At 42.6% G+C, this 23363-nt stretch overlaps 2 protein-coding genes across 2 annotated transcripts in view; one reads left to right on the plus strand and one right to left on the minus strand.

The window, feature by feature from the left end:
- The window catches only part of LOC121290732 (cilia- and flagella-associated protein 44), a 375801-nt gene extending 374889 nt beyond the window's left edge, over window positions 1-912 (plus strand). The window contains exon 34 of the mRNA XM_041211577.1: window positions 628-912. Within this exon, the coding sequence (XP_041067511.1) occupies window positions 628-792 (165 nt within the window). The 3' untranslated portion in view covers window positions 793-912. The remainder of the gene's footprint in view (window positions 1-627) is intronic.
- A 2020-nt stretch (window positions 913-2932) lies between these two features.
- LOC121290332 (growth hormone-regulated TBC protein 1-A-like) overlaps window positions 2933-23363 on the minus strand; it is a 57734-nt gene continuing 37303 nt past the window's right edge. The window contains exons 5-8 of the mRNA XM_041210660.1: window positions 19956-20052; window positions 9511-9683; window positions 8344-8529; window positions 2933-4084 (exon numbers count right to left, since the gene is read on the minus strand). Coding sequence (XP_041066594.1) covers window positions 3995-4084; window positions 8344-8529; window positions 9511-9683; window positions 19956-20052 — 546 coding nt within the window. The 3' untranslated portion in view covers window positions 2933-3994. The remainder of the gene's footprint in view (window positions 4085-8343; window positions 8530-9510; window positions 9684-19955; window positions 20053-23363) is intronic.

Consider the following 23363-nt stretch of genomic DNA (forward strand, 5'->3'; position numbering starts at 1 on the left):
GGATTTATGGGGCTTCCCAAAGGGGGAAGCCTAAGGCTTGAGTCTGTTCCTCAAAACAGCAAGAGGTGCATGTCAAACATTCCCATCAGTTTCATGATTTGCATTTGTGTTTTGAGATTGCACTTTGCAATTCAATTTTCCTGTAAAGACTGCAAATCCAGTGGCCTTGCATCTAACGTATGGTGAGTTTCAATGGGAGCACAATCAATAAAGCATAAATTTGTCACAGCTGAAGTAGCTAAACTCAATATCCCATCAGTTGTAAAAATCAGTGCGATTTGAAGTAGTGTGTTTAGAAAGTGTGCTCTGATATACAAAATCGACTTCTGGAGGGAGGATCATGGTGTGCCCGCCAAGAAACTTTCGTATTTCATTGCTCTTTGGTGCATTTTTCAGGATTTGTAACTCAGTGATTCAGCACTAAAGGCAAAAAATAACAATCAGGAATATTTTTTACAGTATATGTAAAATCTACTTGTATGTATCTATGTTTATATGTATACTGATTTGTCTGTGCATTAGTAGTTTCCTGGCTTATAGTTTGATCTCATTACAGTTCACGATATGTCAGGGGCACAAATTGAAGCCATGTGGAACTGACTGTGAACATTATTGTTCTTGTTCCAGGGTGTCGAGCTTCAGAAGCAAAAAGCTAAATTGGAAGAGAAGCAGGACCTGATTCAGCTTGTGGAAAGACAGGCAAAAGAAGTAAACAAATTGAAAGATGAAATCAGTCTGCTGACCAGAAAAGGTGGTCACATCCTTCTTCCCTCCCAACCACCTTTACCATAGTGAACTTTGCAATACCATTATCTCCTTACACTCATTTTAGGTTTGTGTTTTTGTTTCCCTTGTACATGATTTCATCCTAGTCTGACAATAGATGCAAGTCAATAATAAATATTTAGTATGTACCTGACTTGTTTGTTTTCTTTAATGGAAGGTGGGGGGATTCTTCCCAGAGTTTCTACTGTTAAATCCAACACCTCTTCAAGGAGACCTCAGTCACATCCATCCAGTAAATGGTTCCAGTTAAATTGATGACATCAACAGTGCGGGTGGGAAATGTAGTAAATGCATTCCCTGAGATATGGGGAAAAATGCAGCACTTCATTTCCTTATCCACCCAGAGCTGACAGCAAGCTATGTGAGGTTACTCAGAACACATTAAATAATATGTATGCCAAATGTAAAAAAATGTAACTTCATTTGCCTTAAAATGTCTGAGATCGTTGGCCTTTATTCAGGACTCTGACAGCTATTGTTTGATGTTTTCTTTGAACTGGTTTTGGGGCTCAGTATTTTCCAATATTTGTAGGTGATGCATGTGGTGGGAATCAAATTAAACGGTAACTAGAACTGAAAGACCAAGAAAATCTACTGAATACGGACCATGCTAAAATAACTTACCTGTCCTAGGGCATTGCAGCTTTAAGAGGTGCAGGCCGACAACAACTGTCTGTGCATTGACCTCTGCTCCAGCTTGATGTTGTGACTCTGCAACTTCCAGGCAGACAAGCCCGAGCATGCTCAAAAGATGTATGCTGAGGCTCATCCCATGAAGCACTCTGTGCTTGCACATTCAGAATAGCCTCATTCCCCATGTGTCCATAGCCCTAATAACCCTGCCCACCCAAGTGTTACCACACAGGTAAGGGGAAAAGGTTAGAATAGAAGTTGGGTTCTATCCATTTTGCATTCTCTTTAACTGGCCAACCACTCCCATCTCAACCCACACCAAGACACACTTATTCATTATCCAGCCTCCTCTGGTTCACGATTCCCCCATTAGATTCATGTTCTAAGTTTAGCAATACCTCCAACTCTCCCAACCCCCAAATCCCATTGTGACCCTTTTAAATTCCAATCTTCCTGAGCCAAGCCCAATTCCGAGCCTCCCAAATCATTACAATGACCTCTAAACCAATGTGATTGTTTTAAAATAATCAGGTTACCCAGCAGCTGGTAAATACATCCTCATCCCTCCCCTCACCTTAAAAAAAATGAAACAAACCTGAAAGCTCCTCAGTACATTGGTGCAGATAGAAGCATGTATTATGCAGAAGTGTGAAGTACCAGTTCAAAGTTTGCAGCAGAGCTGGGCACAGTCTAAGAGTCAAAACAACTGTGGGAGAGGTGAGAGCAGGAACATCTGCAGAAACAATAGCCTTAATGTGACCATGCTTCACAAAAATTCCTTTTGGCAACTACCTCCTGCAATGTTGAACTTGTTCCAAGGTTTACCAACAAGTATTGCACTGTAATACAAATGTAATCAACAAGCAGATCATTTGTATTCCTGGGAGGGCCCTTCAAAAAATCAATGTCCCAGAAAGCAAGAATCATGCCCCTGCGGTGAAGGGGCACAAATCCTTGGTGCTGCTCAACCATACCACATATATGCACATCCACTTCAGCACCATGTGTGGGAAATCCAGGCCAATGAGTATGAACAAGACACTGGAACAGCAATACGGATGTTACTGTACAAGACAATCCAGGTGTTGGAAACTGTACAGCACAGGGTAACCAAACTGATAGGTGCTTTTAAGGAAGATGAGCTATGAGGAGAGTTGGATGAATCCAGGATTTGTTACTGGGCGAGACGTCATAAAAGTGTTCAGTTCCTCTGGCATCAATTAGCTGAATCCTAAGAATGTGTTTGAAATTGGCACAAATTAGAGAACCAGGGGATGGGCTCTGTCAATTGAGAGAGAGGGCTCTAAGGTGGGAGGTGACAATAGAAATTGGAGGAAGTGGACAATTGAGTGAACATTTATGGGATGGTTCAGATGAATGGGAGAGGCTTTTTCAGTCCTGTTAATTTCATATTTCTTTGGTGTCGATAAGGCAGACCCACTGGTTTACAGAAAGCATTTGGAATTATATTTATTTTTATTCTATCCTTTGCACAGAATTAGACATTTTTAAACACATTTAAACATCTTTATTCATAAATAATAGTTACAAACTTTCATAAATACTACAGTGGAGAGGAAACTTTTATAAATCAATCAATAGCTCTACATCAAGCTCTACATTCATAAAAGTGCCAACTTTCAATTATTGCTTTTTGTCGATTAGAGGTGCTGGCAGATGTCAGGCACAGCCCAAAGCCACTCAACTCATTTATAACTGAAGTAGCAATGCCTTCATCTATACCACAGTGTCACTGAACCCAGAGCAGAGCAGGAGTCTGTCCATCGCTGGGTACGAGATTGGGGCGTCACAGAACCCACAGCAGAACAGGAGTCTGTCCATTGCTGGGTGCGAGACTGAAGCCTGTACTGGAGTGTCACTGAACCCAGAGCAGAACAGGAATCTGTCCATCAGTGGGTGTGAGATTGGAGCGTCACTGAACCCAGAGCAGAGCAGGAGTCTGCCCATCACTGGATGTGAATCTGGAGCCTGTACTGGAGAGTCACTGAAGCAAAAGCAAAGCAGGAGTCCGTCCATCACTGAATGAGACCCTGGATATCCTGCAGGTCCAGTACTGGCACAAGAATTTAATAACACTTGATCAAATGCGACTTATATCAAACAACCATGGTGGAAATTCTCCATTTGCTGAGTAATTAAATAATTCTATTTAACAATACAATAGATAAAAGTTAAGGGTGAGATTTCAACTAATTCAGCTCACTTAAAATCCAGCTCATTTTTCAGATGAATGAAAGTAAATAAAAATTAATTAATAAGATTGCGAATTGACCAAAACCAATCTGAATGTACAAACAGCTCTTCATTTAGTAATCTTGTTTTAAATCTGAAGCAACAATATCAAATGTTGCTGTAGTACATGTTGATCCACCTGAATTTACAGTATTTGCAGAGGAGCCAGACAATTCTTCGGAAAGTGATATATACAACTTGTATTTAGCTCAAAGTCAAAGATGGAGCTATCAGGAAAATCCAGCCCAGTTCTTTGATTGAGGAATGTAGGAAGTCTTCAAGGTCCTGAGGTATTAAGTGTTCCAGAACTGAGCCAAGCACATCAAGTCTGAGCATCTATTTCAGCCCTGCTACACTCACGTAGCTTGGTGATTGTTGCTAGGGGCAACCTTCCAGGTTCAGTGAATATTTTCTATAGAAAGTTGGTGCAAAAGGTAATACAGGGTTAATTAATTGCTGTCATTGTGAAAATAAGGTGAAATTAGATAACAGAGATTGATCCAGCAGTTACCAAAGTAAAATACTGCAGATGCTGGAAATCTGTCCAGGTTAAAAACTGAAAATGCTGGAAATGCTCAGCAGGTCAGGCAACATTTGTGAAGACAGAAACAGTTAATTAAGTGAATTTTACGGGATTGTGCAGTGCTCGCCCCCCACACCAGTTACAAAAATCGGTTGCAAACTGACCAACTTAAAACAGTGCTAACACAATGCCGGTGATCTAATCAATCAGAGAGTGGGACTTCCACCCGTCAGTGGGAGGATATCCTACCCTTGAGAGCTGCAAAGTCTAGCAGTCCCAGGACTCAGTAGTGGGCATGGCTGGTACTGCGAGAAGGTTCACAAAGGAGAGAGCAATGGATCCTGCAGGACCCGTACAAAGTAAGTCCAGGATTTTTTTTGGTTGGGGAGGGATTCGGCACCCTAGGGGGCTGGGGGAGAAGAGGGGTACTCCAGATGTGCACAGGACAGACCCCAAAAGATGTACCGCCCCTCTTTCTCACTTTTTCAACTCAGATGTTGAAAAAGTGGACTCCCCACTCTCGCTTGCCTGCCCACGCCAACCACGTTATGGCATGGGCAATGTAATATTCAGGTCAACTAGCTTGTTTCCAGTTCAAATGCCCATTGATTTTAATTTTGAAATGGCATCTGGCTGCCGCCTTTGGTGCCCATTCGCCTATTGTACTATGGGAAACCAGCGCGTTGACATGGAGTTCATGACCTGGTGTCATCACACTGGATTTTACGCATGTGCAGGATGGCAGGAGTCCCAATTTACAAACGGAAAATCCTGGCCAACATTTCAGCTCGATGACCTTTCATCAGAACTGGAAAGTTTGAGATGTGAGAGATTTAAAGCAACAGAGGCAGGGAAAGGGGGGAAGCGGAAGAATGAACAAAAGGGGAAGTTTGTGAAAGGCTAGAAATCAGGAGAGAGTAAATGACGACAGATGATGATGCAAGGCAAAAGGGGGATAGTAATAGGGCAAGGAAATGGGAAAGAAACAGAAAATGTGTCTGGATGAGGTGTAAATGGGAATAGCTGAATCCTCAGCAACAGTTGTCTGAAGAAAACTGGCCATGATCTCTTAAGTGTCAAAACGCAATGCCCAGGGTCTCACGGCCCTGCTGCGGTGTCTCTCCCTGGCGGATGCGGTGAGCCATTTAAATCTCCATTCAGTTCAGCAGGATTGTAATATCCTGGCAGGCGGAAGGGGCTATAAAATCCTGGCCCACGAGTCTGAAAAGTTGTAAAGTGCCTAACTGAAAATGCTGTTCCTCAAATTTATACTGAGCTTCACTGAAATAGCCTAGGAGGCCGAGCTCAGTGTGGGCTGAAGAATTAAAACGACAGGCAATGGGAAAGCTCAGGATGACACTTGCAGACTGAACAGAGGTGTTCCGTAAAGCAGTCACCCAATCCGTATTTTGTCTCCGAAGTGTAGAGGGGACCACACTGTGAGCAGCAAACAGATTGAAAAGCAGTACCAGTCAAAGGAGTGGTTACAGCCATGGTCTGTGATAAGGGAGGAGGTAAAAGAGCAAGTGTTACATCTCCTGCACATGCAGGTGAAGGTGCCTTTGGGTAAGGGACAAGATTGCTGGGGGTGACTGAGAATTGAACCAGTGTGTTCAGGAGCGAAGGGTCCCTTTGGAATGCTTGAGAGGGGAGAGCCGGGGAAGATGTGTTTTTTTTGGCAATGAAGGATGATGATCCATTGATGTGGAGTGGAAGGTGGTGGTGAGGATAAGGGAGACCCTATCATAGTTCTGGGCGGGAAGGGAAGGGGTAAGGGCAAGCATGCGAGAAGCTGAATGAACTGACATGATCCAGGGCCCATCAACCAGGGTGGAGGAGAATCTCTTCTTTTTTTATTCATTTACGGGATGTGGGCTTCACTGGCTGGATCAGCATTTATTGCCCATCCCTAGCTGCCCTTGTTTACAGGCATTTAAGAGTCAACCACATTGCTGCTGTGGGTCTGGAGTCACATGTAGGCCAGACTCCCCTATCGTACTATGGGAAACCAGTGTGTGAACCACTTGGTTCATTAATATCCTCACTTTTCACTCCACCAGCTTCCGCATTCAAAGGATCATCCTCTGTAACTTCTGCTAACTCCAGTGTAATGCCATCACCAAACACAATAGCATTCCATAGAGACTGTTCCCTCCATGACACCATCACTCCCAACAACTCCCTTCCTATGGCACCTTCCCATGCAATCGCAGGTGTAACACCTGCCCCTTTACCTCCTCACTGTCCAAGGCCCTAAACACTCCTTCCAGATGAAGCAGGATTCACTTGCACTTCTTTCAATTTCATTTACTGCATTCACTGCTCCCAATGAAGTCTCCTCTACACTAGGGAGATTAAACGCAGACTGGGTGACCGCTTTGCAGAACGCCTTCACTCAGTCCACAAGCATGACCCAGACCTTTCTGTCTCTTGCCATTTCAATTCACCACCTTGCTCTCATGCCCACATGTTCGTCCTTGGCCTGCTACAATGTTCCAGTGAAGCCCAGCACAAGCTGGAGGAACAGCACCTCATCTTCTGATTAGGCACTTTACAGTCTTCCAGACTCAACATTGAGTTCAACAACTACCATGAACTCTATCCTCCATTTTGATTATGGTTCAATTATTTCCCAAACCCTCCCCCCAAACAGGGCCCCTTGTAACTTGTTCTTATGTTTTGCTTTCACATAGCACTAACCCTTGTTCTGCTATTAACAAATTCTGCTATTTGACCTTTATGCCACTATAAGCACCTTCTTTAGTCTTTAACACTAACATTAACACCTTTGTCTTGTATCCATGACATCTTTGTCAATACCTCCTGAGCTCCCACCTATCCCTGACCTTCTGTTTTGCTCCACCGCCTCTGAAGCAGTATAAAACATTTCTACTTCTCTAGCTCTGAAGAGTCATACGGACTCGAAACATTAATTCTGTTTCTCTCTCCACAGATGCTGCTAGACCTGTTAAGTTTTTCCAGCATTTTCTGTTTTTATTTCGGATTTCCAACATCTGTAGTATTTCGCTTTTATTTTAACATAAATATTGACATGTTCTCTGCTTCAATGCACTTGCAGTGGTGTATTCCACAGCCTCACAACCTTTTGTGTAAAAAATGTTTCTCCAGCTCTTCATCCCAAATGGCTTCCATTTAATCTTATATCTATGTCATCATACTCTTAACCCAAGTCACTAGAAACAGATAGTCATAGGCAAGCTCAGAGGGCTGATACCTACAGAGTTGCTGGGCATGAGAATCAATAATAACATGGGCAACTTGGATCTTGGGCCACAGCTCAGAAGTAATGTCCTTGCACTTCTGCAAGTGGAACCAACTTAATGGGCTGAATGGTCTAATCCTGTGATATGTTCTAAAATAGAATATGGACTGATGTACACCCATGGTCACAATTCCTAGTATCTCCCTCTGTGGCTTGACATTAATATTGTTGGATTACGACAGTGTGAAGTGCTCTGGGATGTTTCCAATGTTCAAGTTGCTGAATGAAGCTCAGGACATAGGACTTAGGGGCAGGCGTAGGCCATTCAGCCCTTTCACCCTGCTTTTCCATTCAATAAGATCATGGCTGATCTGGTTGTGGTCTCAACTCCATTTTCCTGTCTGCCTCCAATAACCCTCAACTCCCTTGTCGGTCAAAAGCCTAACTCAGCCTTGAACAAATGCAATGACTCGGCCTCCACTGTTCTCTGGGGGCCTAACCACCCCCTGGGAGAAAAGAAATCACCTCATTTCCACCCTAAACTGTAGAACTGTGCCCCTGGTTCTAGTCTCTCCCACAAGTGGAAATATCCTCCCAGCACCTACCCTATCAATTCCCCTCAGGAACTTATTTAATTCAATAAGATCACCTCTCATTCTTCTAAACTCCAATGGGTACAGGTTCAACTTGTCCAACCTTTCTTCATAAGATAGCCTCTCATTCCAGGAATGAGTCAAGTGAACCTTCTCTGATCTGCTTCTAATAATTATTGTTCAATACACTCCTTGCATCCGCAGATTCAAAATGGAAAAGGCTCGTTGTGGCAACTAGTTTTCCGGTGGAATTTGACACTGTTTAATTAGCACTCCAACAACCCAGGACAATTTTAGACTGTGCACCCAAATTCCAGGAGTAACAGACTCACCTGCATAAAGACATGACAATCTTGTGCCAGAGCCCCACGTGTGATCTCTTTGAACTTCTCACAGACGTCGGGGAAATTGTTTGCTTCTAAGATGGAAGCCTGGTGGTACTTTATTAAGGTCAAGGCCACACGAAAGGTAATTTTAGATCCTTCATAGAACAGACAGTCCCAAATCCGAAGAACAGTCTAAGATAATGAAAGAAACATTTCTCAATGGAGGGAAGCAAAAGATGGAATGGGATATCAAAATTACATAAGTTAATTAAAATAAATACTATGGGAAAGACAGCTCAAGGCAATAACACTTTACAATTAACAGCGGAGCAAAGGAAGGAGTTTAGCAACGGCAAGGCTCATTTACTGATGGTTATACTACTATTGGTGGCAGGAGGATTCTTCTGAGCAGCTTGGAGACGCTGTGCAGAGGCAAAGGTCCCCCAAATTCCATAGTTTGAAATGTTTCAGTGGGCTGTTGATGATTTGAATGTACTGCACCATTTACTCAGTCTAAACATTTCAATTAGCTAATGGGGAGCTCATTCTGAGAAGCAAGGTCAGGATTATGCAAGTCATTCCCATTGTCCTGACCAGCCTGAAGAACAAATATAAGATGATAAAGGAGCTGGATGTCTGATGCGGAGCCAACAGTAAATTCTGCATCACTCTCAGTGAAGAAGACTCTTACAAATTTCAGGGTAACTATTATTGATAAATCATTAGATATTTATAGATATGGTGCTGGGATCAGCATCGCTGGCCTGTCTTGTAAGTGAATCTTGTGTCTGTTATGATCATATCTCTGTCTTTCCTACCTAATACCTAGTGATACAATAATGTAATCTGTGGATGAGGGCAGATTAGAAGTTGCCACTGGTCATCTGGTGTCAATGACCCTTTGGCCCCCAGGGCTAAATCTTAAAAGCAAGATTTACATACACAACTGAGAGATTCTGTGTTTAGGAGCAATTTCGCAATGATTGCAAAGGATTAATATATCAGAAGTTATGAATGTTGGAGAGCAAAAGCTTTAAAAAGACATTTGCAATCTTTTGGGAAGGGAATGAAGTCATAGGAGAGTAGACTCAAAGTGGTGAGGTCTGTAAAACCATGAACTGTGTTAGTGACAGTGATAAAAGAGGACTGGGACTTTCAGTTCCATGGGCTTACCTCGACAGGAAGAATGTCAATGAACAAACAAATGAACCATCGCCCCACAACCAAGGTCCACATCACGCTGTGCTTTTCCATTAATGCAGCCACTGCAGGGACCTTCATCTTTACCAGCTGGGACAGAACCTCTTGGTCTGTCTTTAGCCCGATCATTGTTGGAGTGTAGAAATCTGGCCAAAAAAGAACCAAAAGGCAGCAATTCAGCTGGTGGGGAAATCAATGCTCACTCCTTGCAAGCAGTTTTGGATATTTCAGAAATTGAGTGAAGTGTTCAAATTAAATCTTCCCATTGTCTGATGTGACTGATCACTCCCAAAGGTGGGCCTCACATCCCTTATGATCTGGAGTGCACTCAGACTACCCAATAATCACATTAAACCATTGCGTAACCTATGGATGGCAACATGTACCACTTGTTACATGTCCTGGATACTAGATCTCCATTATGTTACTACATATTTTCTTTAATCTTTATGGAAGGTGGAATGAAAATGATTCTGATGAGGTGAGCCAAAACAAAAGAAAAACAAACTAGTTTATTTTTTATGAAATAAAGGAATGAAGTGAATACAGAAACCATTCCAGTGAGATATAATTTTCCTACGAGTCCTTATAACATAAGAAAATATGCAACCATTCCACTACTTTACTCTGATATCTCTTGAAATATAATTGTCTCTATAAAGGAGCTTGCCTTTAGACAGCATGCAATGTGATCATGTGCCTGTTCTTGAGCCTGTTTGTGTAACTCTGACTGACTCACCCTCACCAGTGACAGCAATATCTCACTTGCCAAGGTCGTGTGTGTGGACAGATGCCTTATTGATTTAATTGAACCATATTGAGTCTTTCACCCACAGGGAATGAAAACAAATGAGACTGTCAATAATGATGGCTGAAGATGGTTCAAGAGCACAGCCATTTGCTGATTATTAAAAATGTATTCATGGGATGCGGGCATGGCTGGTGACGTCAGCATTTATTGCCCATCCCTAATTGCCCTCAAGTAGGTGGTGGTGAGCTGCCTTCTTGAACCACTGCAGTCCATGTGATGTAGGTACATTCACAGTGCAGTTAGAGAGGGAATTCCAGGATTTTGACCCAGTGACAGTGAAGGAATGGTGATATATTTCCAAGTCAGGGTGGTGAGTGAGTTAGAGGGGAACTTCCAGGGGGTGGTGTTTCCGTATATCTGCTGCTCCTGTCCTTTTAGCTGGCAGAGGTCACGAGTTTGGGAGGTGCTGTTGAAGGAGCTTTGGCAAGTTTCTGCGTGGCAGATGAGGTGTCAATCAAGCAGGCTGCTTTGTCCTGGACAGTGTCAAGTCTCGAGTGTTATTGCAGCTACACTCATCCAGGCAAGTGGAGAGTATTCCATCACACTCCTGACTTGTGCTTGTACTACAAAATCACAGAACTTTAATGGCACATGAGGCCATTCAGCCCATTGTGTCTGCACCAGCTCTCCAAATGAGCAATATGACCTAGTGCCATTGCCCTGCCTTTCGCTCGGACCCCTGCACATTGTTGCCATTCAAATGCCTCGATTGAACCTGCCTCCACCACATTTCTAGGCAGCGCATTCCAGACCCGAACCACTCATGTGAAAAAGTTTTCTCACATCACATTTGCAGATGGTAGACAAGCTCTGGGGAGTCAGGAGGTGAGTTACTCGCTGCAGAATTCCCAGCCTCTGCCCTGCTATTGTAGCCACAGTATTTATATGGGTTGTCCAATTCAGTTGGTTCAATGATAATCCTCAGGATGTTGATGGTGGAGGATTCAGTGACAGTAATGCCATTTAATGTTACGGTTATGTGGTTAGATTTTCTTTTGTTGGAGATGGTCAGTGCCTGGTAGTTTTATGGCATGATGTTATTTGCCACCAAGCTTGAATGTTGTTGTCCAGGTTTGCTGCATATGGACACTGTCTGCTTCTGTGTCTGAGGACTTGTGAATGGTGCTGAACATTGTGTAATCACCAGTGAACATTCCCATTTCTGACCTTATGAAGGAAGGAAAATCACTGATGAAGCAGTTGAAGGTGGTAGAGTCTAGGACACTACCCCAGTAACTCCTTCAGTGATATCCTGGAGTTGAGATGACTGACTTCCAACAACCACAACCATCTTCTACTGTGCTAGATATGACTCCAACCAGTGGAGTTTTCCCCAGTTCCCATTGACTTTAATATTGCTAGGGCTCTCTGATACTACACTTAGTCAAATGCTGCCTTGATGTCAAACGTAGTCACTTTCATCTCACCTTTGGAATTCAACTCTCTGAACAGGTAACTGTCGAACAACCGCTGCTTGATAGCACTGTTGATGACATCTTCTACCAGTTTGCGGATGATTGATGGGGCAGTAACTGGCCAGTTGAATTTGTCCTGTTTTTTGTCAGCAGGACATACTTGGATAATTTTCCACATTATCAGGTAGATGCCTGTGTTGAAGCTGTGCTGGAATCACCTTGGCTTGGGGGCGCAGCTAATGCATGGCTAGTTCTGGAGCACAAACCTTCAAGTGCATTTGTCAGCAAGTGGTTTCTGGTTACCACATGGAGTGAACTGGATTGGCTGAAGACTGGCATCTCTGATGTTGGACACCTCAGGAGGCCAAGATGGATCATCCACTCTGCACTACTGGCTGAAGATAGTTCATCTGTATTTTTCCCTATTGTCTTTCACAGTGATTTGATACAACAGAGCAGCTTGTTAGGACATTTCAGAGGGCAGTTAAGAGTCCTCCACACTGCTGTGGGTCAGGAGTCACAGATAGACCAAACTGGGTAAGGACAGCAGATTTCCTTCCCTAAAGATGAGTTTTAAAACAATTCACACACCATTACTGATAGCACATTTTTATTCTAGATTTATTTTTTATAATTATAAATTATATTATAATGATGAACCATATTTAATTGTACTAGACGCTGATGAACTGATGTCTCCGGGTCACTAATATAAAATATGAAGCGAAAAGGCTAAACTACTCAGCTGGTCAGGCAGCAACTGTGGAGAAAAACAGAGTTAATGTTTCAGTCTGTGAGCTTTCATCAGAACACTGTGCGTTACTCTTAAACAATAACTTTGTTTTTCTCTCTCCATAGGTGCTGCCTGGCCAGCTGAGTGTCACCAGCATTTTCTGTTTTTATTTCAGATCTCCAGTATCCACCGTATTTTGCCTCTGGGTTACTAATCCAACAAGAGAACTGCCAAGCTCCTGGTCCCATTTGGTTCTGATGACAGTCTCAATTAATTATGTGCAAGTAAACAGGACTGTAGCTAGGATATTTCAGAGCAGACAGCGAGAATCACTGCTCTGGCTCGCTCAATACCACTTTGGATCACAACAAGTACTACCATTGTCCGACTGAGGATGTAATGTTCATACCAAAAATGCTGCTTTTGAGATGCAGAGTATGTTATAAACTGACAAAATTCAGCTCCAACTATCCCAATAAAATCTAAATTGTTAAGGATAAACTGTGCATAATATTTTCTGGAATCCAGAGCTAACGGGTCATCATTCTATTGTTTGGCTTCACCTAGGGTAGGATAGTGCAGTTATAGTGCTGGAATTTTGTCCCAGGTGTTTGCTAGGTTTACACTACACACAGCTAGATCACACTGCACCTGAATCGCTGCTGAGGGACAATTTGAGAGGAAGTGGAGCTGTACCACACTTACCTAAGAGAAACCTCATTAAAAAGAAAATCTCCCACCTTCACATATCACTGTCACATGAAATATCCCCAGGATATGGCCTGCTTAAATAAGCTGCTACATCCCTGTAAATGGTATTGGAATTTACAGGTAACATCAAAAATAATTCTTTTGAACAGCAAAGGAAATTGCAATGGGATGGGTAAAAAGAAACTGATTGAATTCCCTGTCCACAAGTGTGAGGTGCAGATTGGTACACAAAAAAAAATATTATCCAAACTTATTTAATAAGGGACCTTTGCAGTCAGGAAAGACAAAACCTTCTATCTCACCAACCCAAGCCGGACTTGAGCTTTATAGTGCACTAATACGTTGTTGATAGGCAATTTCTTCATGTACAAGCACTAATTCTGATAATCTTTCCCAGAATATTATAATCCATTAATTAGGTCATCTGAAGATAAAGATTACATAAACAGAAAAACACGTGACCTTGGTGCTAGCTATACATAGCTGGAGAAGATTCAATAAGTATTTCCACTTACATGGGTGGTAGAGTGGGTTAGCATGGTACCAGTCACCTCTCAAACACTAATAAATCTCTGCAGGGTTTTTTTGCCCTCAGCATCATTATTAGCATCATTGGTTTTCCAAAGACCACCAAACTAGCGATGCCCCATTTGAACACACATTGATGTTTCGTGCCCAGCTGCCAGGATCTTCACGCCTTCATCTACAGGCAGGGCTTGCCTGAGCAAACCATAGCATGCGGAGAATCTAGTTCTGGGTTGGCACACTGGATAGTGACCGTTAGATGTGGATGTTTGACTAACCCCATTGTTGGGTGGCCCTTCATAAGCAGCCTGATTCTTACTCGCTGAAACATACCAAATAGACAAGTCAGTTCAGGGGGACCAGCCAGCAAAACCAGACTGGCACGCCCATGGTGCCAATAGTACTCACAGGCAACCATGCCCACTGAAACATTGACACTGAAGAATAGGATATTGTCTTCACAGAATCTGGTATCAGCCCTGGCTCAGTTGGTAGTATTCTGCTTCCAATTCAATAAGCCCTCCCAGCCCCTGGATTAGTCAATGGCATTGACTGTCCACCTAGAAGTAGGAGTAAAAGTAGGAGTGGAAGTGCGATCAAGAAGTTTGTGATTTTCCTTTGTTTCTTTGTACAGGCAAGAGAGAGTGCCACCAGGACACAGTAAGTTTCACTCCGGGTACTGAGGGAATACTGCACCGTCAGAGGTGTCATCTCTTCAATGAAATGGTAAACCAAGGCTCTAACTGCCCTATCAGAAGAACCATAAAATATCCCAAGGTGCTTTCCAAAGAAGGGGACTACTCTCCAGTGTAAGTGCAAGAGTTTCTTTATGTTTCAATAGAGAGACTGTGCTATCTCCAGTTACCATGCACCATTGGCCTGGCACATCCACTGACGGTGGTTCAGCTGTGCCTAAAATGTGGCTTCGTATTCTTTGCAGGATAGCTGTGATCATCCATCAGTACAGGGTCTGTCCACCTGCGGATAGCAGCGTTTTCAATTCAACCATCAGGTGCTGCACTGCACTGCGACTTGACTGCATTCAGGGTCAGCTGTCCCATCACTTTCCCCCTTCACCTTTTAGTTCCGTTTCAACTTGGCCTCAGCAAAGGTCACTAATGGGTTCAGGTGCCTTTTGAGGCTTACACACAAATTTCACTTGCACCTTATTACCTGTTCTTCACCATTAGTGTACCCATATTCTAGCCAACATTTTCAAGGCAGAGATTGATGATTAATGATTTCATCAAAATAAACAAGGATGGAGAACAAAGGCAGGTAAATGAAAGCAAGATTACTGAATGGTGGAACAGGCTCAAGGAGCTGAATAGCCTGTGCTCTTGAAGCAATGCAAATGAGCTGATTAAACTAACACTGATAGAATTCCACAAGGCGAGGTTAGCTCCCTGCCAGAAATGGACTGCCACTGTCTTCAGGCATTTGGTGAAAACTCAAATATGGAGGGAAAACTGAATGACAGATCTCCTATTGGTAATCGTGTCCCCTAAACTGAATCAGAGTACCTTTCAATGCCACGCTCAGATTTCTACCTGGTCATATTTGTTTCTCAAGTCTGCGTTTGATGGGTGAATCCTCACGTTCACTCAAGAGCACCACCTCCTCCGCTCCACCACCACCATCAACCCCCCTCCACCAATGTAACCATGGGGAGTGCCCCCCCGCCACTGGGCCTCGCTTAATTTAATGCTTCATGATGCAACTGAGAGGACCCATTGTCAGTGACCTTTGTGTAAAGTAGGTCAAGTTCATGGATCTAAGCTGCAGAAACATTACAATCTATGCACTGTGATAAAACATGGAAAACAGAACATAAGGGATTATTGCCCTTTCAAAGAAATTATCTCAATACCTGGAAGTGAGGGAGTGCCTCCCTCTTCTGCGGTAAATCCTATGGTTTTCTTTTGCATGTTGATTGATCCAAGAGATGCTGTTTGCAGCTTTGTTTTGACAATTTAAGTATTTACTGCTGCACATCTCAAGAAATCAGGTCAAAGTCTATCAGATGTAATCAGGGGAGGGATTAACTTGAGCAGTTAATGTGCTCTGTCAGGGCAGCCAGTTATCCCAGCCACTCACGTGCTCTCAACAGATACAAATAATCCCTGTGCCTCAGGCTTACAGCAGCTGCAAGGCACTGTCTGTTCCAAAGCATGCCAACATAGTACTCACAGAGCAGCTCCTGTGACAAAATACTTAAAGCTTCAAGCTAATTCTATTCAAAGAGACAATGACTCCATATGCCCACCCCACTTTTTGCCCCATATTCCTTAATACCTGTGATTGACAAAGGGGCAAGTAACTGAGGTTTAAAATTAACAATTAATCAAGCATCAATCGCCATTTTCAGAAGAGAGTTCCAAAATTCTAACAGCCTTTGAGTGTAGAAGTGTTTCCTAACTTCACTCCTGAAAGGTCTGGCTCTAATTTTTAGGCCCAATCCTAGGCTCTCCAACCAACAAAACTAGTTTGTCTCTATCCACCTGGTATCCCTTAATATCTTGAAAACATCGATGAAATCATCCCTTAAACTTCTAAATTCCAGGAAATATAAGCCTAGTAGTGTAAAGTTCTGTCGAAGGGTCATGAGGATTCGAAACGTCAACTCTTTTCTTCTCCGCCGATGCTGCCAGACCTGCTGAGTTTTTCCAGGTAATTCTGTTTTTGTAGTGTAATCTCTCCTTGGAGACCAGGTATCATTCCGGTTAACCTGGCTTTACTCCCTTCAACGCCAATAGACCATTCCCAAGACACGGCGCATAGAACTGTTCACAGTCCTCCAGATCTGTGCAATGTCTCTTTGCAGTTAAACTAAAACTGGAGTGGCCATGAAAGCAAACAGCTCCTACACTGCCACCAAAATATAAAGTGGGATCATGAGCAGCTTTGTGCGCCTGGTTGAGGTATCATTAAAATCTCATTCACAGGAGGATGGGACATCCTGATAATATTCAATTACTAGCTGAATATATTTATTTCAACCAGCCTACTTACTTGCTGAATATATCAATTTTAGATTTTTAATTGGCTTGTTTAGTAATGCAAACATGAACATGGAACCTAGTCAATGATACATTCTTCAGGATTTAACTGCAAGTATGCAACTGCCAGGTACAGGCACCTGTCCCAGCAAACAGCATAAATGTCATGGAAAACCCGAAAGGCTAGATCCTGTGACGTACTGCAATAGTAACATTACAAAGCCCCATTTCATAAAACAAATTTGTGATTCATTGTTTTCCAAGTTTCTGTGGGGATTTTATATTCAACAGTAACACAATATTTCACAAGATAAAGATTTCAGAATTGTGTTTCCCTTAAACTTTTCGGTTAAAAAGTGTAGAATTCAGGGAGATTTCAATGATATTTTTACTGTTCCACTTTCAAAATGTTTCAGAACCTAGAATTCTCCTATATGACCATGGTCTAACTGGAAATAATTCATAATCTATCAGCCAGAGTGGCCTTGCACCCACAGTGATCACCAGAATCATCAACTAGAACAGCACAAGAGAAGGCATTTGTCCTAGAGTTTGCCCTGTCTCCTTTGAAGAGCAACCAGTTAACCCCACTCTTTTCCCATTTCCCTATACTTTTATTTCCCTTTAATGAAATGCTCTTTTCTGATTTACATCTTGAAGAACAGAGCTTTTCAAATGGTAAGCATGACTGTGTTTCCTACCTTCATGTGAAATTCTCCTCTCTGCTATTGTAACAATGCACTCGTCCCTTTCAAAGTAAACAGGCCAGTGTTTCAGGTCGAATAGCAAATATGTTCTACAAAACACTATACAGCATTATTAAAAGAGCTCATGATAAAGTGTTTGCATTTGATCACAACTTTTGGAGGCCTGTACTCATTTCTATAATGCCTTTCACAATCTCAGGACATCCCAAAAAGCTTCACAGCCAACAAAGTACTTTTTTTTGGAATTGTAGTCATTGTAATATAGGGACCAAGAGGGAGCCAGTTTCCACACAGCAAGTTCCCACAAACAGCTATGTGATAAATGACCAGATGTTTCAGTGATGTAGGTTGAAGGTTAAATATTGATCAGATCACCAAGGAGAATTCCTCGGCTCTTAGAAATAGTGCCATCTTTTATATCCATCCCAGGATATGAAGGGGAGGTTTAGTCTAACAGTTAATCTGAAAGACAGCATCTCTGACAGCGCAGCATTGATAGGAACAGGAACTGATCAGTCAGACTTCTGACCCAGTTCACTATTTGACATCATCATGGCTGATCTGTACCTCAACTCCATTTATCCACTTCTGTTCCATATCCCTTGAAATCTCCAGTACTACAACACCGAAGTTTCAGTCGAGATTATGTATTCAAGTTTAACTAATTTGTAGTAAACATCAGGAAATTTCTTTAAAAAGATAAGCTCTCCTCCTGTTGAACACACATTAGTCATTACTAACCGACACAAGATGCGGTAACCTGGTCTTGATCCTGGTCCTACTTCCTGCCTGTGTTGAGTAAACTGACAGCCATGATACTAAAACTGGCCTCTATCTCCCTCCTTAGCCCAGGAGTATTTTCAGCTTGGGTTCCTTCTCCTGATACTATCTAACATGAATAGTGCCATGAGATTTCCAACACTCCAGGTATTAACATCTTGTCCAAAAAACAGTACAACAATCCCTCAGTGCTGCATCGAAGCGTCAACCTCAGTTTCTTGCTTCTGTCCCAAAGGGAGCTTGAATCCACAATCTTCTTACTCAAAGATGAAAGTGCAGACTAACTGATTAAGTTATTCATAAGTAGCTCTGCTAACCCATTGGGATTCTGAAAAGGTATTGCAGTTTATGTACTCTTGTCTGTGTGCTATTCTCTCTGGTGCCTCCATTGTGAGACTGGTAAGTTGGATTCATAATCAGATTCTGGTTTAGGGAAATTTTTGAGCTAAGTTACACTGTGTTCAAATATTACAGATGATATTTGATTTAAGCTTTTCTTAAAAAAAATGAAGCCACCATGGAAAATTTTCAGCTTCTGAGGTAGGAGAAAGATTTAAAGTAAAAACATTAAAAGAAAGTGGTAACCAGAGCATGGTGTACACAGGAACGTAGCCATCGACCACTGAAATCCATTTGACTGGTCCCCATGACTACAACTGGTCATATCCCACTCATAATCCTCACTTACGTTTTTCCATGTACTTACTGCTCTCCTGAATTTGCTGATACAATCAGCCTGTGACCTCACCCTGTGTAGTCCATTCCATCCTTACAAATAGTTATAAATCAATCCTCTCCGTCTATATTTGAGACTCTGTCCTCTTGTAGGATGAGTGACTGTATAAAAAATATTGATGTTCCCTTTAAGATCCTAAATCTTTCTAGAAGATCATCCCACAGTGGATCTTCTCCAGTGCGAACATGCCCAGCATCTGCACCCTGTACACTCCCTAATTTAAGATCTCAGTTTAGTTTCGCTTCCCTCTACCCTCTGCAATGCTAAGGTGTCTTTCTCATAATACAGGTTCAGAATTTTGTCTAATGCTCCAAGATGGGGTTGGACCAGAGTTCTGAACAAACTCAGTCACATCCTGAGACTTGTGTTCTTTCCTCAGGCTATACAGCCCAAGGTCTAATGTGGTAATGGCTTTAGTGACAGATTCACTAGCTCCCCAAATCCCCCTCCTGTAGAATTTTGTTTAGATTATACTGCCACTGTTTATTATCCTTTCCAAACTCGTGACTTTATATTTATCTACATTAAATAACATCCGCTGGCCATCAGCAGGAGCACCCCAGTATTGGTTTGGGGTTGCATTTCCTTTCAGTTTGGTGTGGTCTGCAAACTCTGGAGAGCTTTTCTGTTGTCCTCACTCATTAATGTAGAACTGGAGCCTGGGCAATGCCTGCTGCAGTGGAAAGATTCGGTCTTCAGACCCTAACAGGAGATGGATGTGGGGAAATGGAATCTCAGAAAAGGCTAAGGCAAACTGCAAATAGAAAAACGACATCTCAATTTCCTCAGACGACCTTCTGCTCTGAGTTGGTGGTGGGTACAATGTAAACTATGCCACACTAAGGTGGCAAAGGGGGAAATTTCCTGACCATAATGGTAATTGTCCGATAAAAGCATTGCCCGGGTTTATAAGTAGCTGTGTTATCTGCTTAAAAAGAAATACTGATCCAGGAATACCTGCACCATTGCAATGTATGGCAACATATTTGCAGTTGACGTACCTGGTACTATCTTTGCAATCAGGGTGTCTAACAACCAGAAGGACTTCTCTTCATCCTTGGTCACTATAAGTAAATAACCAGCAATGAAATTCATCCCCTGAAAAATGGAAGAAAAATAATGAACCACGAGATTTTTTTTCCCTGAAAGGAAAAAGCGAGAGAAAGAGGCAAATGATGTAAGATTCCAACTGAAGAATTCAAGACCAAGATATGAATTATTCACAAACTCCAATGAGTGGAACAATGCAAGCAGCAGATACTAATCTCAGTACCATTTCCAATCCTCCCCCAGTCACTGCCCTTTCTCTAAATCCAAACTGGCTGTGCCTCTCCCTCTTCTGAGACTGAGCCCATGCTCTGATTCTAGAGTTTGTACCAACCTCAAACACATTCTCAGGGTTCAGTTAATTGATTCCACAACAACGTGGGGGTTACATGAAAACTTCCATAATATCTCCCGCCGAGGTGCTTACCTCCACTGTAACCAATCTCACATCCTTCCACTTCTCCTCAGAGCTCCGGTTTCTTCAGCTAGCTGTCATTTTAGTTACCCTCTACTGTACTATTTCTAATGCCTGGGTATTCTTGCTGCAGAGCAACATCTGGAGCTGGACACAGGTCTGGCTGGACCAGAATCAGCCATCTGCTATTTACATCACATTATACAGGCTGGCAGAATAGGCTTTTCCACTTTATCCTATACAGGTAGAAACAGAGGCTTCCAAGGAACTAATATTACATCCTGTATGCAGCAATTTCCAGGACATTGAAGAGACTGAAGAGGTTGAAATGGATAACACTACTCGATTCACATTCCCAAGAACACTCAAATTGTAGGTGGAAGGATTTCAGTGATATGACTTATTGATTCCTCCCACATGCCATTTACTGAGCGGAAAGGGACCCACCCACAGAAACTGTTGCAGAGTATCAAAGGCAACCTCTCAAAGATCAGGGAATCAGTGAAATGGGCAGCTTGTTACACCCTTGGAACTGTTCAGTGGGTGGAGACCCCCATGTCACTGTTTATTCCATCAGGCTGAAACCCACAGCAAGTCTGCATCAGAGCATAGCTTTCAGATCTCAACTGCAAACGAGCAGAGGTTTCCAGTCAGCACACCTGTTGGATGCTTGTCCAACATTTTGAAGAGAGTCAAGACATACTATGTTTAGCTATGTTCAAGGTGACATATAAGAGATACACATCTGATTTAAGCGGAGGTGAAGAAAGCTGGACAGGAGCCTGCCTTTCATACTGCCTGCTTCCACGCTGAAAATGGGAAGACATGGTGGCTTGGACCTGCTGCGTGCAGTTAGGAGGAATGCCAATACTCAGCAGGGCTGATTACAATACATCTGTTCTGAACTCCACTTTCCTGCCTGCTCCCCAGAACCCTGCACTCCCTTATCGTTCAAAAATCTGTCTAACTCAGCCTTGAATATATTCAATGGCCCAGCCTCTACTGCTCTCTGGGAGAGAGAGAATTTCAAACTAATGAACCTCAGAAAAAAATTCATCCTCAATTCAGTCTTCAATGAGACACCCCTTTATTTTTAAACTGTTGCCTACTTCTAGGTCTCCTCATCTACTCCCAAGGGGAAACATCCTCCCAGCATCCACCCTGTCATAAGTCCCTTCAGAATTTTATGTTCCAATATGATCACCTCTCATTCTTCTAAATTCCAGTGAACACATGCCCAACCTTTCCTCATAAGATAGCCTGTTCATCCCAGGAATCAGTTGAGTGATCCTTCTCTGAACTGCTTCTAACACTTCTCTTTCCCAGTGATTCATGTGCCAGGACACCTAGGTCCTTCTGTACCTCAGAGTTCTGCAACCTTTCACCATTTAAATAATATTTTGCTTTTCCTGCCAAAATGGACAAGTTCACATTTCCCCACATTAAATTCCATCTGCCAAATTTTTTCTCACTCACTTAACATATCCATGTCCCTTTGCAGACTCATGTCCTCTTCACAACTTACTCGCCTACCTATCTTAGTCTCATCAGTAAATTTAGCAATCATACATTTGGTCTCTTCATCCAAGTCATTGGGCAGGATATTGCCGTCGGCGTGCGGGGGTGGGCCCGACACGCTGACGCGTAAAATGACGCGCGATGATGTCGGTGTCCCAACGTTATCATGCATCATTTTGATATTTTGTTCGGGTGGGCGCACGCCAGAGGTAGCTGCTTGCCTGCCGAACTGTCAATGGCCTATTAAGGCCATTAAAAAAGCAACTAAAGTCGTCAACAACACTGCCCATCCAATGTTAAGGTTGGCAGGCAGGCGAAGAGCCCAAGCAGCCTTTGTGTTTTTCAGGAAACCTCAACCACAGGCGGGATGAGGTTTCCTGAAGCTTGTATGAAATAAATAAATAAATTTTCGTGACTTCACAAACATGTCCCAGCTCACTGTCACATGAGGGGGCATGTTTAAATAATTTTTAACTTTATTATTGAAAAACTTTTATTATGTACTTAATCTCCCTGAGGCAATTCTGTGCTTCAGGGAGACTGCTGCATTCTTTCACATGCATGCTCAAAGAGCGCAGGCACTGACTCTCCCTCCTCCCCCCGCCCATACAGGTAGCGCTGAGCGCTACGGAACATGTATTATGTTGGGTGGACCTTAATTGGCTCGCCCACATAAAATGGCGATCGGCTCCGCACCCGCCCAGCTCACCCGACATAGGTAAGATTCAGCCCATTGATATAGATTGTAAATGGTTGAGGATCCAGACTGATTCCTGTGACACCTCCACTAGTTACAGCTTGCCAATTCGAAAATGACCCATTTATCCCAGCTGTTTCCTGTTAGCTAACCAATCCTCTATCCACGCTAATATGTTACCCTCTACACCACTAACTTTCATGGCACCAGATCAAACGCTTTCTGGAAATCTAAGTACACCACATCCACAGGCTCCCCTTTATCCATGATGCTTGTTACTTCCTCAAAGAACTCCAATAAATCAGTCAAACACAAATTTCCCTTTCACAAAATCATGGTGACTCCGCCTAATTGCATTAAGATTTTCTAAATTTCCTGCTATAACCTCCTTAATAATAGATTCCAGCATTTTGCCTATGACAGATGTTAGGCTAAATGGCTTGAAGTTTCCTCCTTTCTTGAATAAATGAGTTATATTCACTTTTTTCCAATCTGATGGAACCTTTGCAGAATCGAGGGAATTTTGTAAAATTACAACCAACGCATCTACTATCTCAGCAGCCACTTCTTTTAAAGCCTTAGGATGCTGGGGATTTGTCAGCTTTTAGTTCTAATAGTTTTCTCAGTACTGTTTCCCTGGTAACTGTAATTGTTTTAAGTTCCTCTCTCCCTTTCACCTCTTCATTTACAAGTATTTCTGGGATGTTATTTGTGTCTTCTACAGTGAAGGCA

Source organism: Carcharodon carcharias, chromosome 18 (assembly GCF_017639515.1).
Source record: "Carcharodon carcharias isolate sCarCar2 chromosome 18, sCarCar2.pri, whole genome shotgun sequence".
In the NCBI taxonomy this organism is placed as follows: domain Eukaryota; kingdom Metazoa; phylum Chordata; class Chondrichthyes; order Lamniformes; family Lamnidae; genus Carcharodon; species Carcharodon carcharias.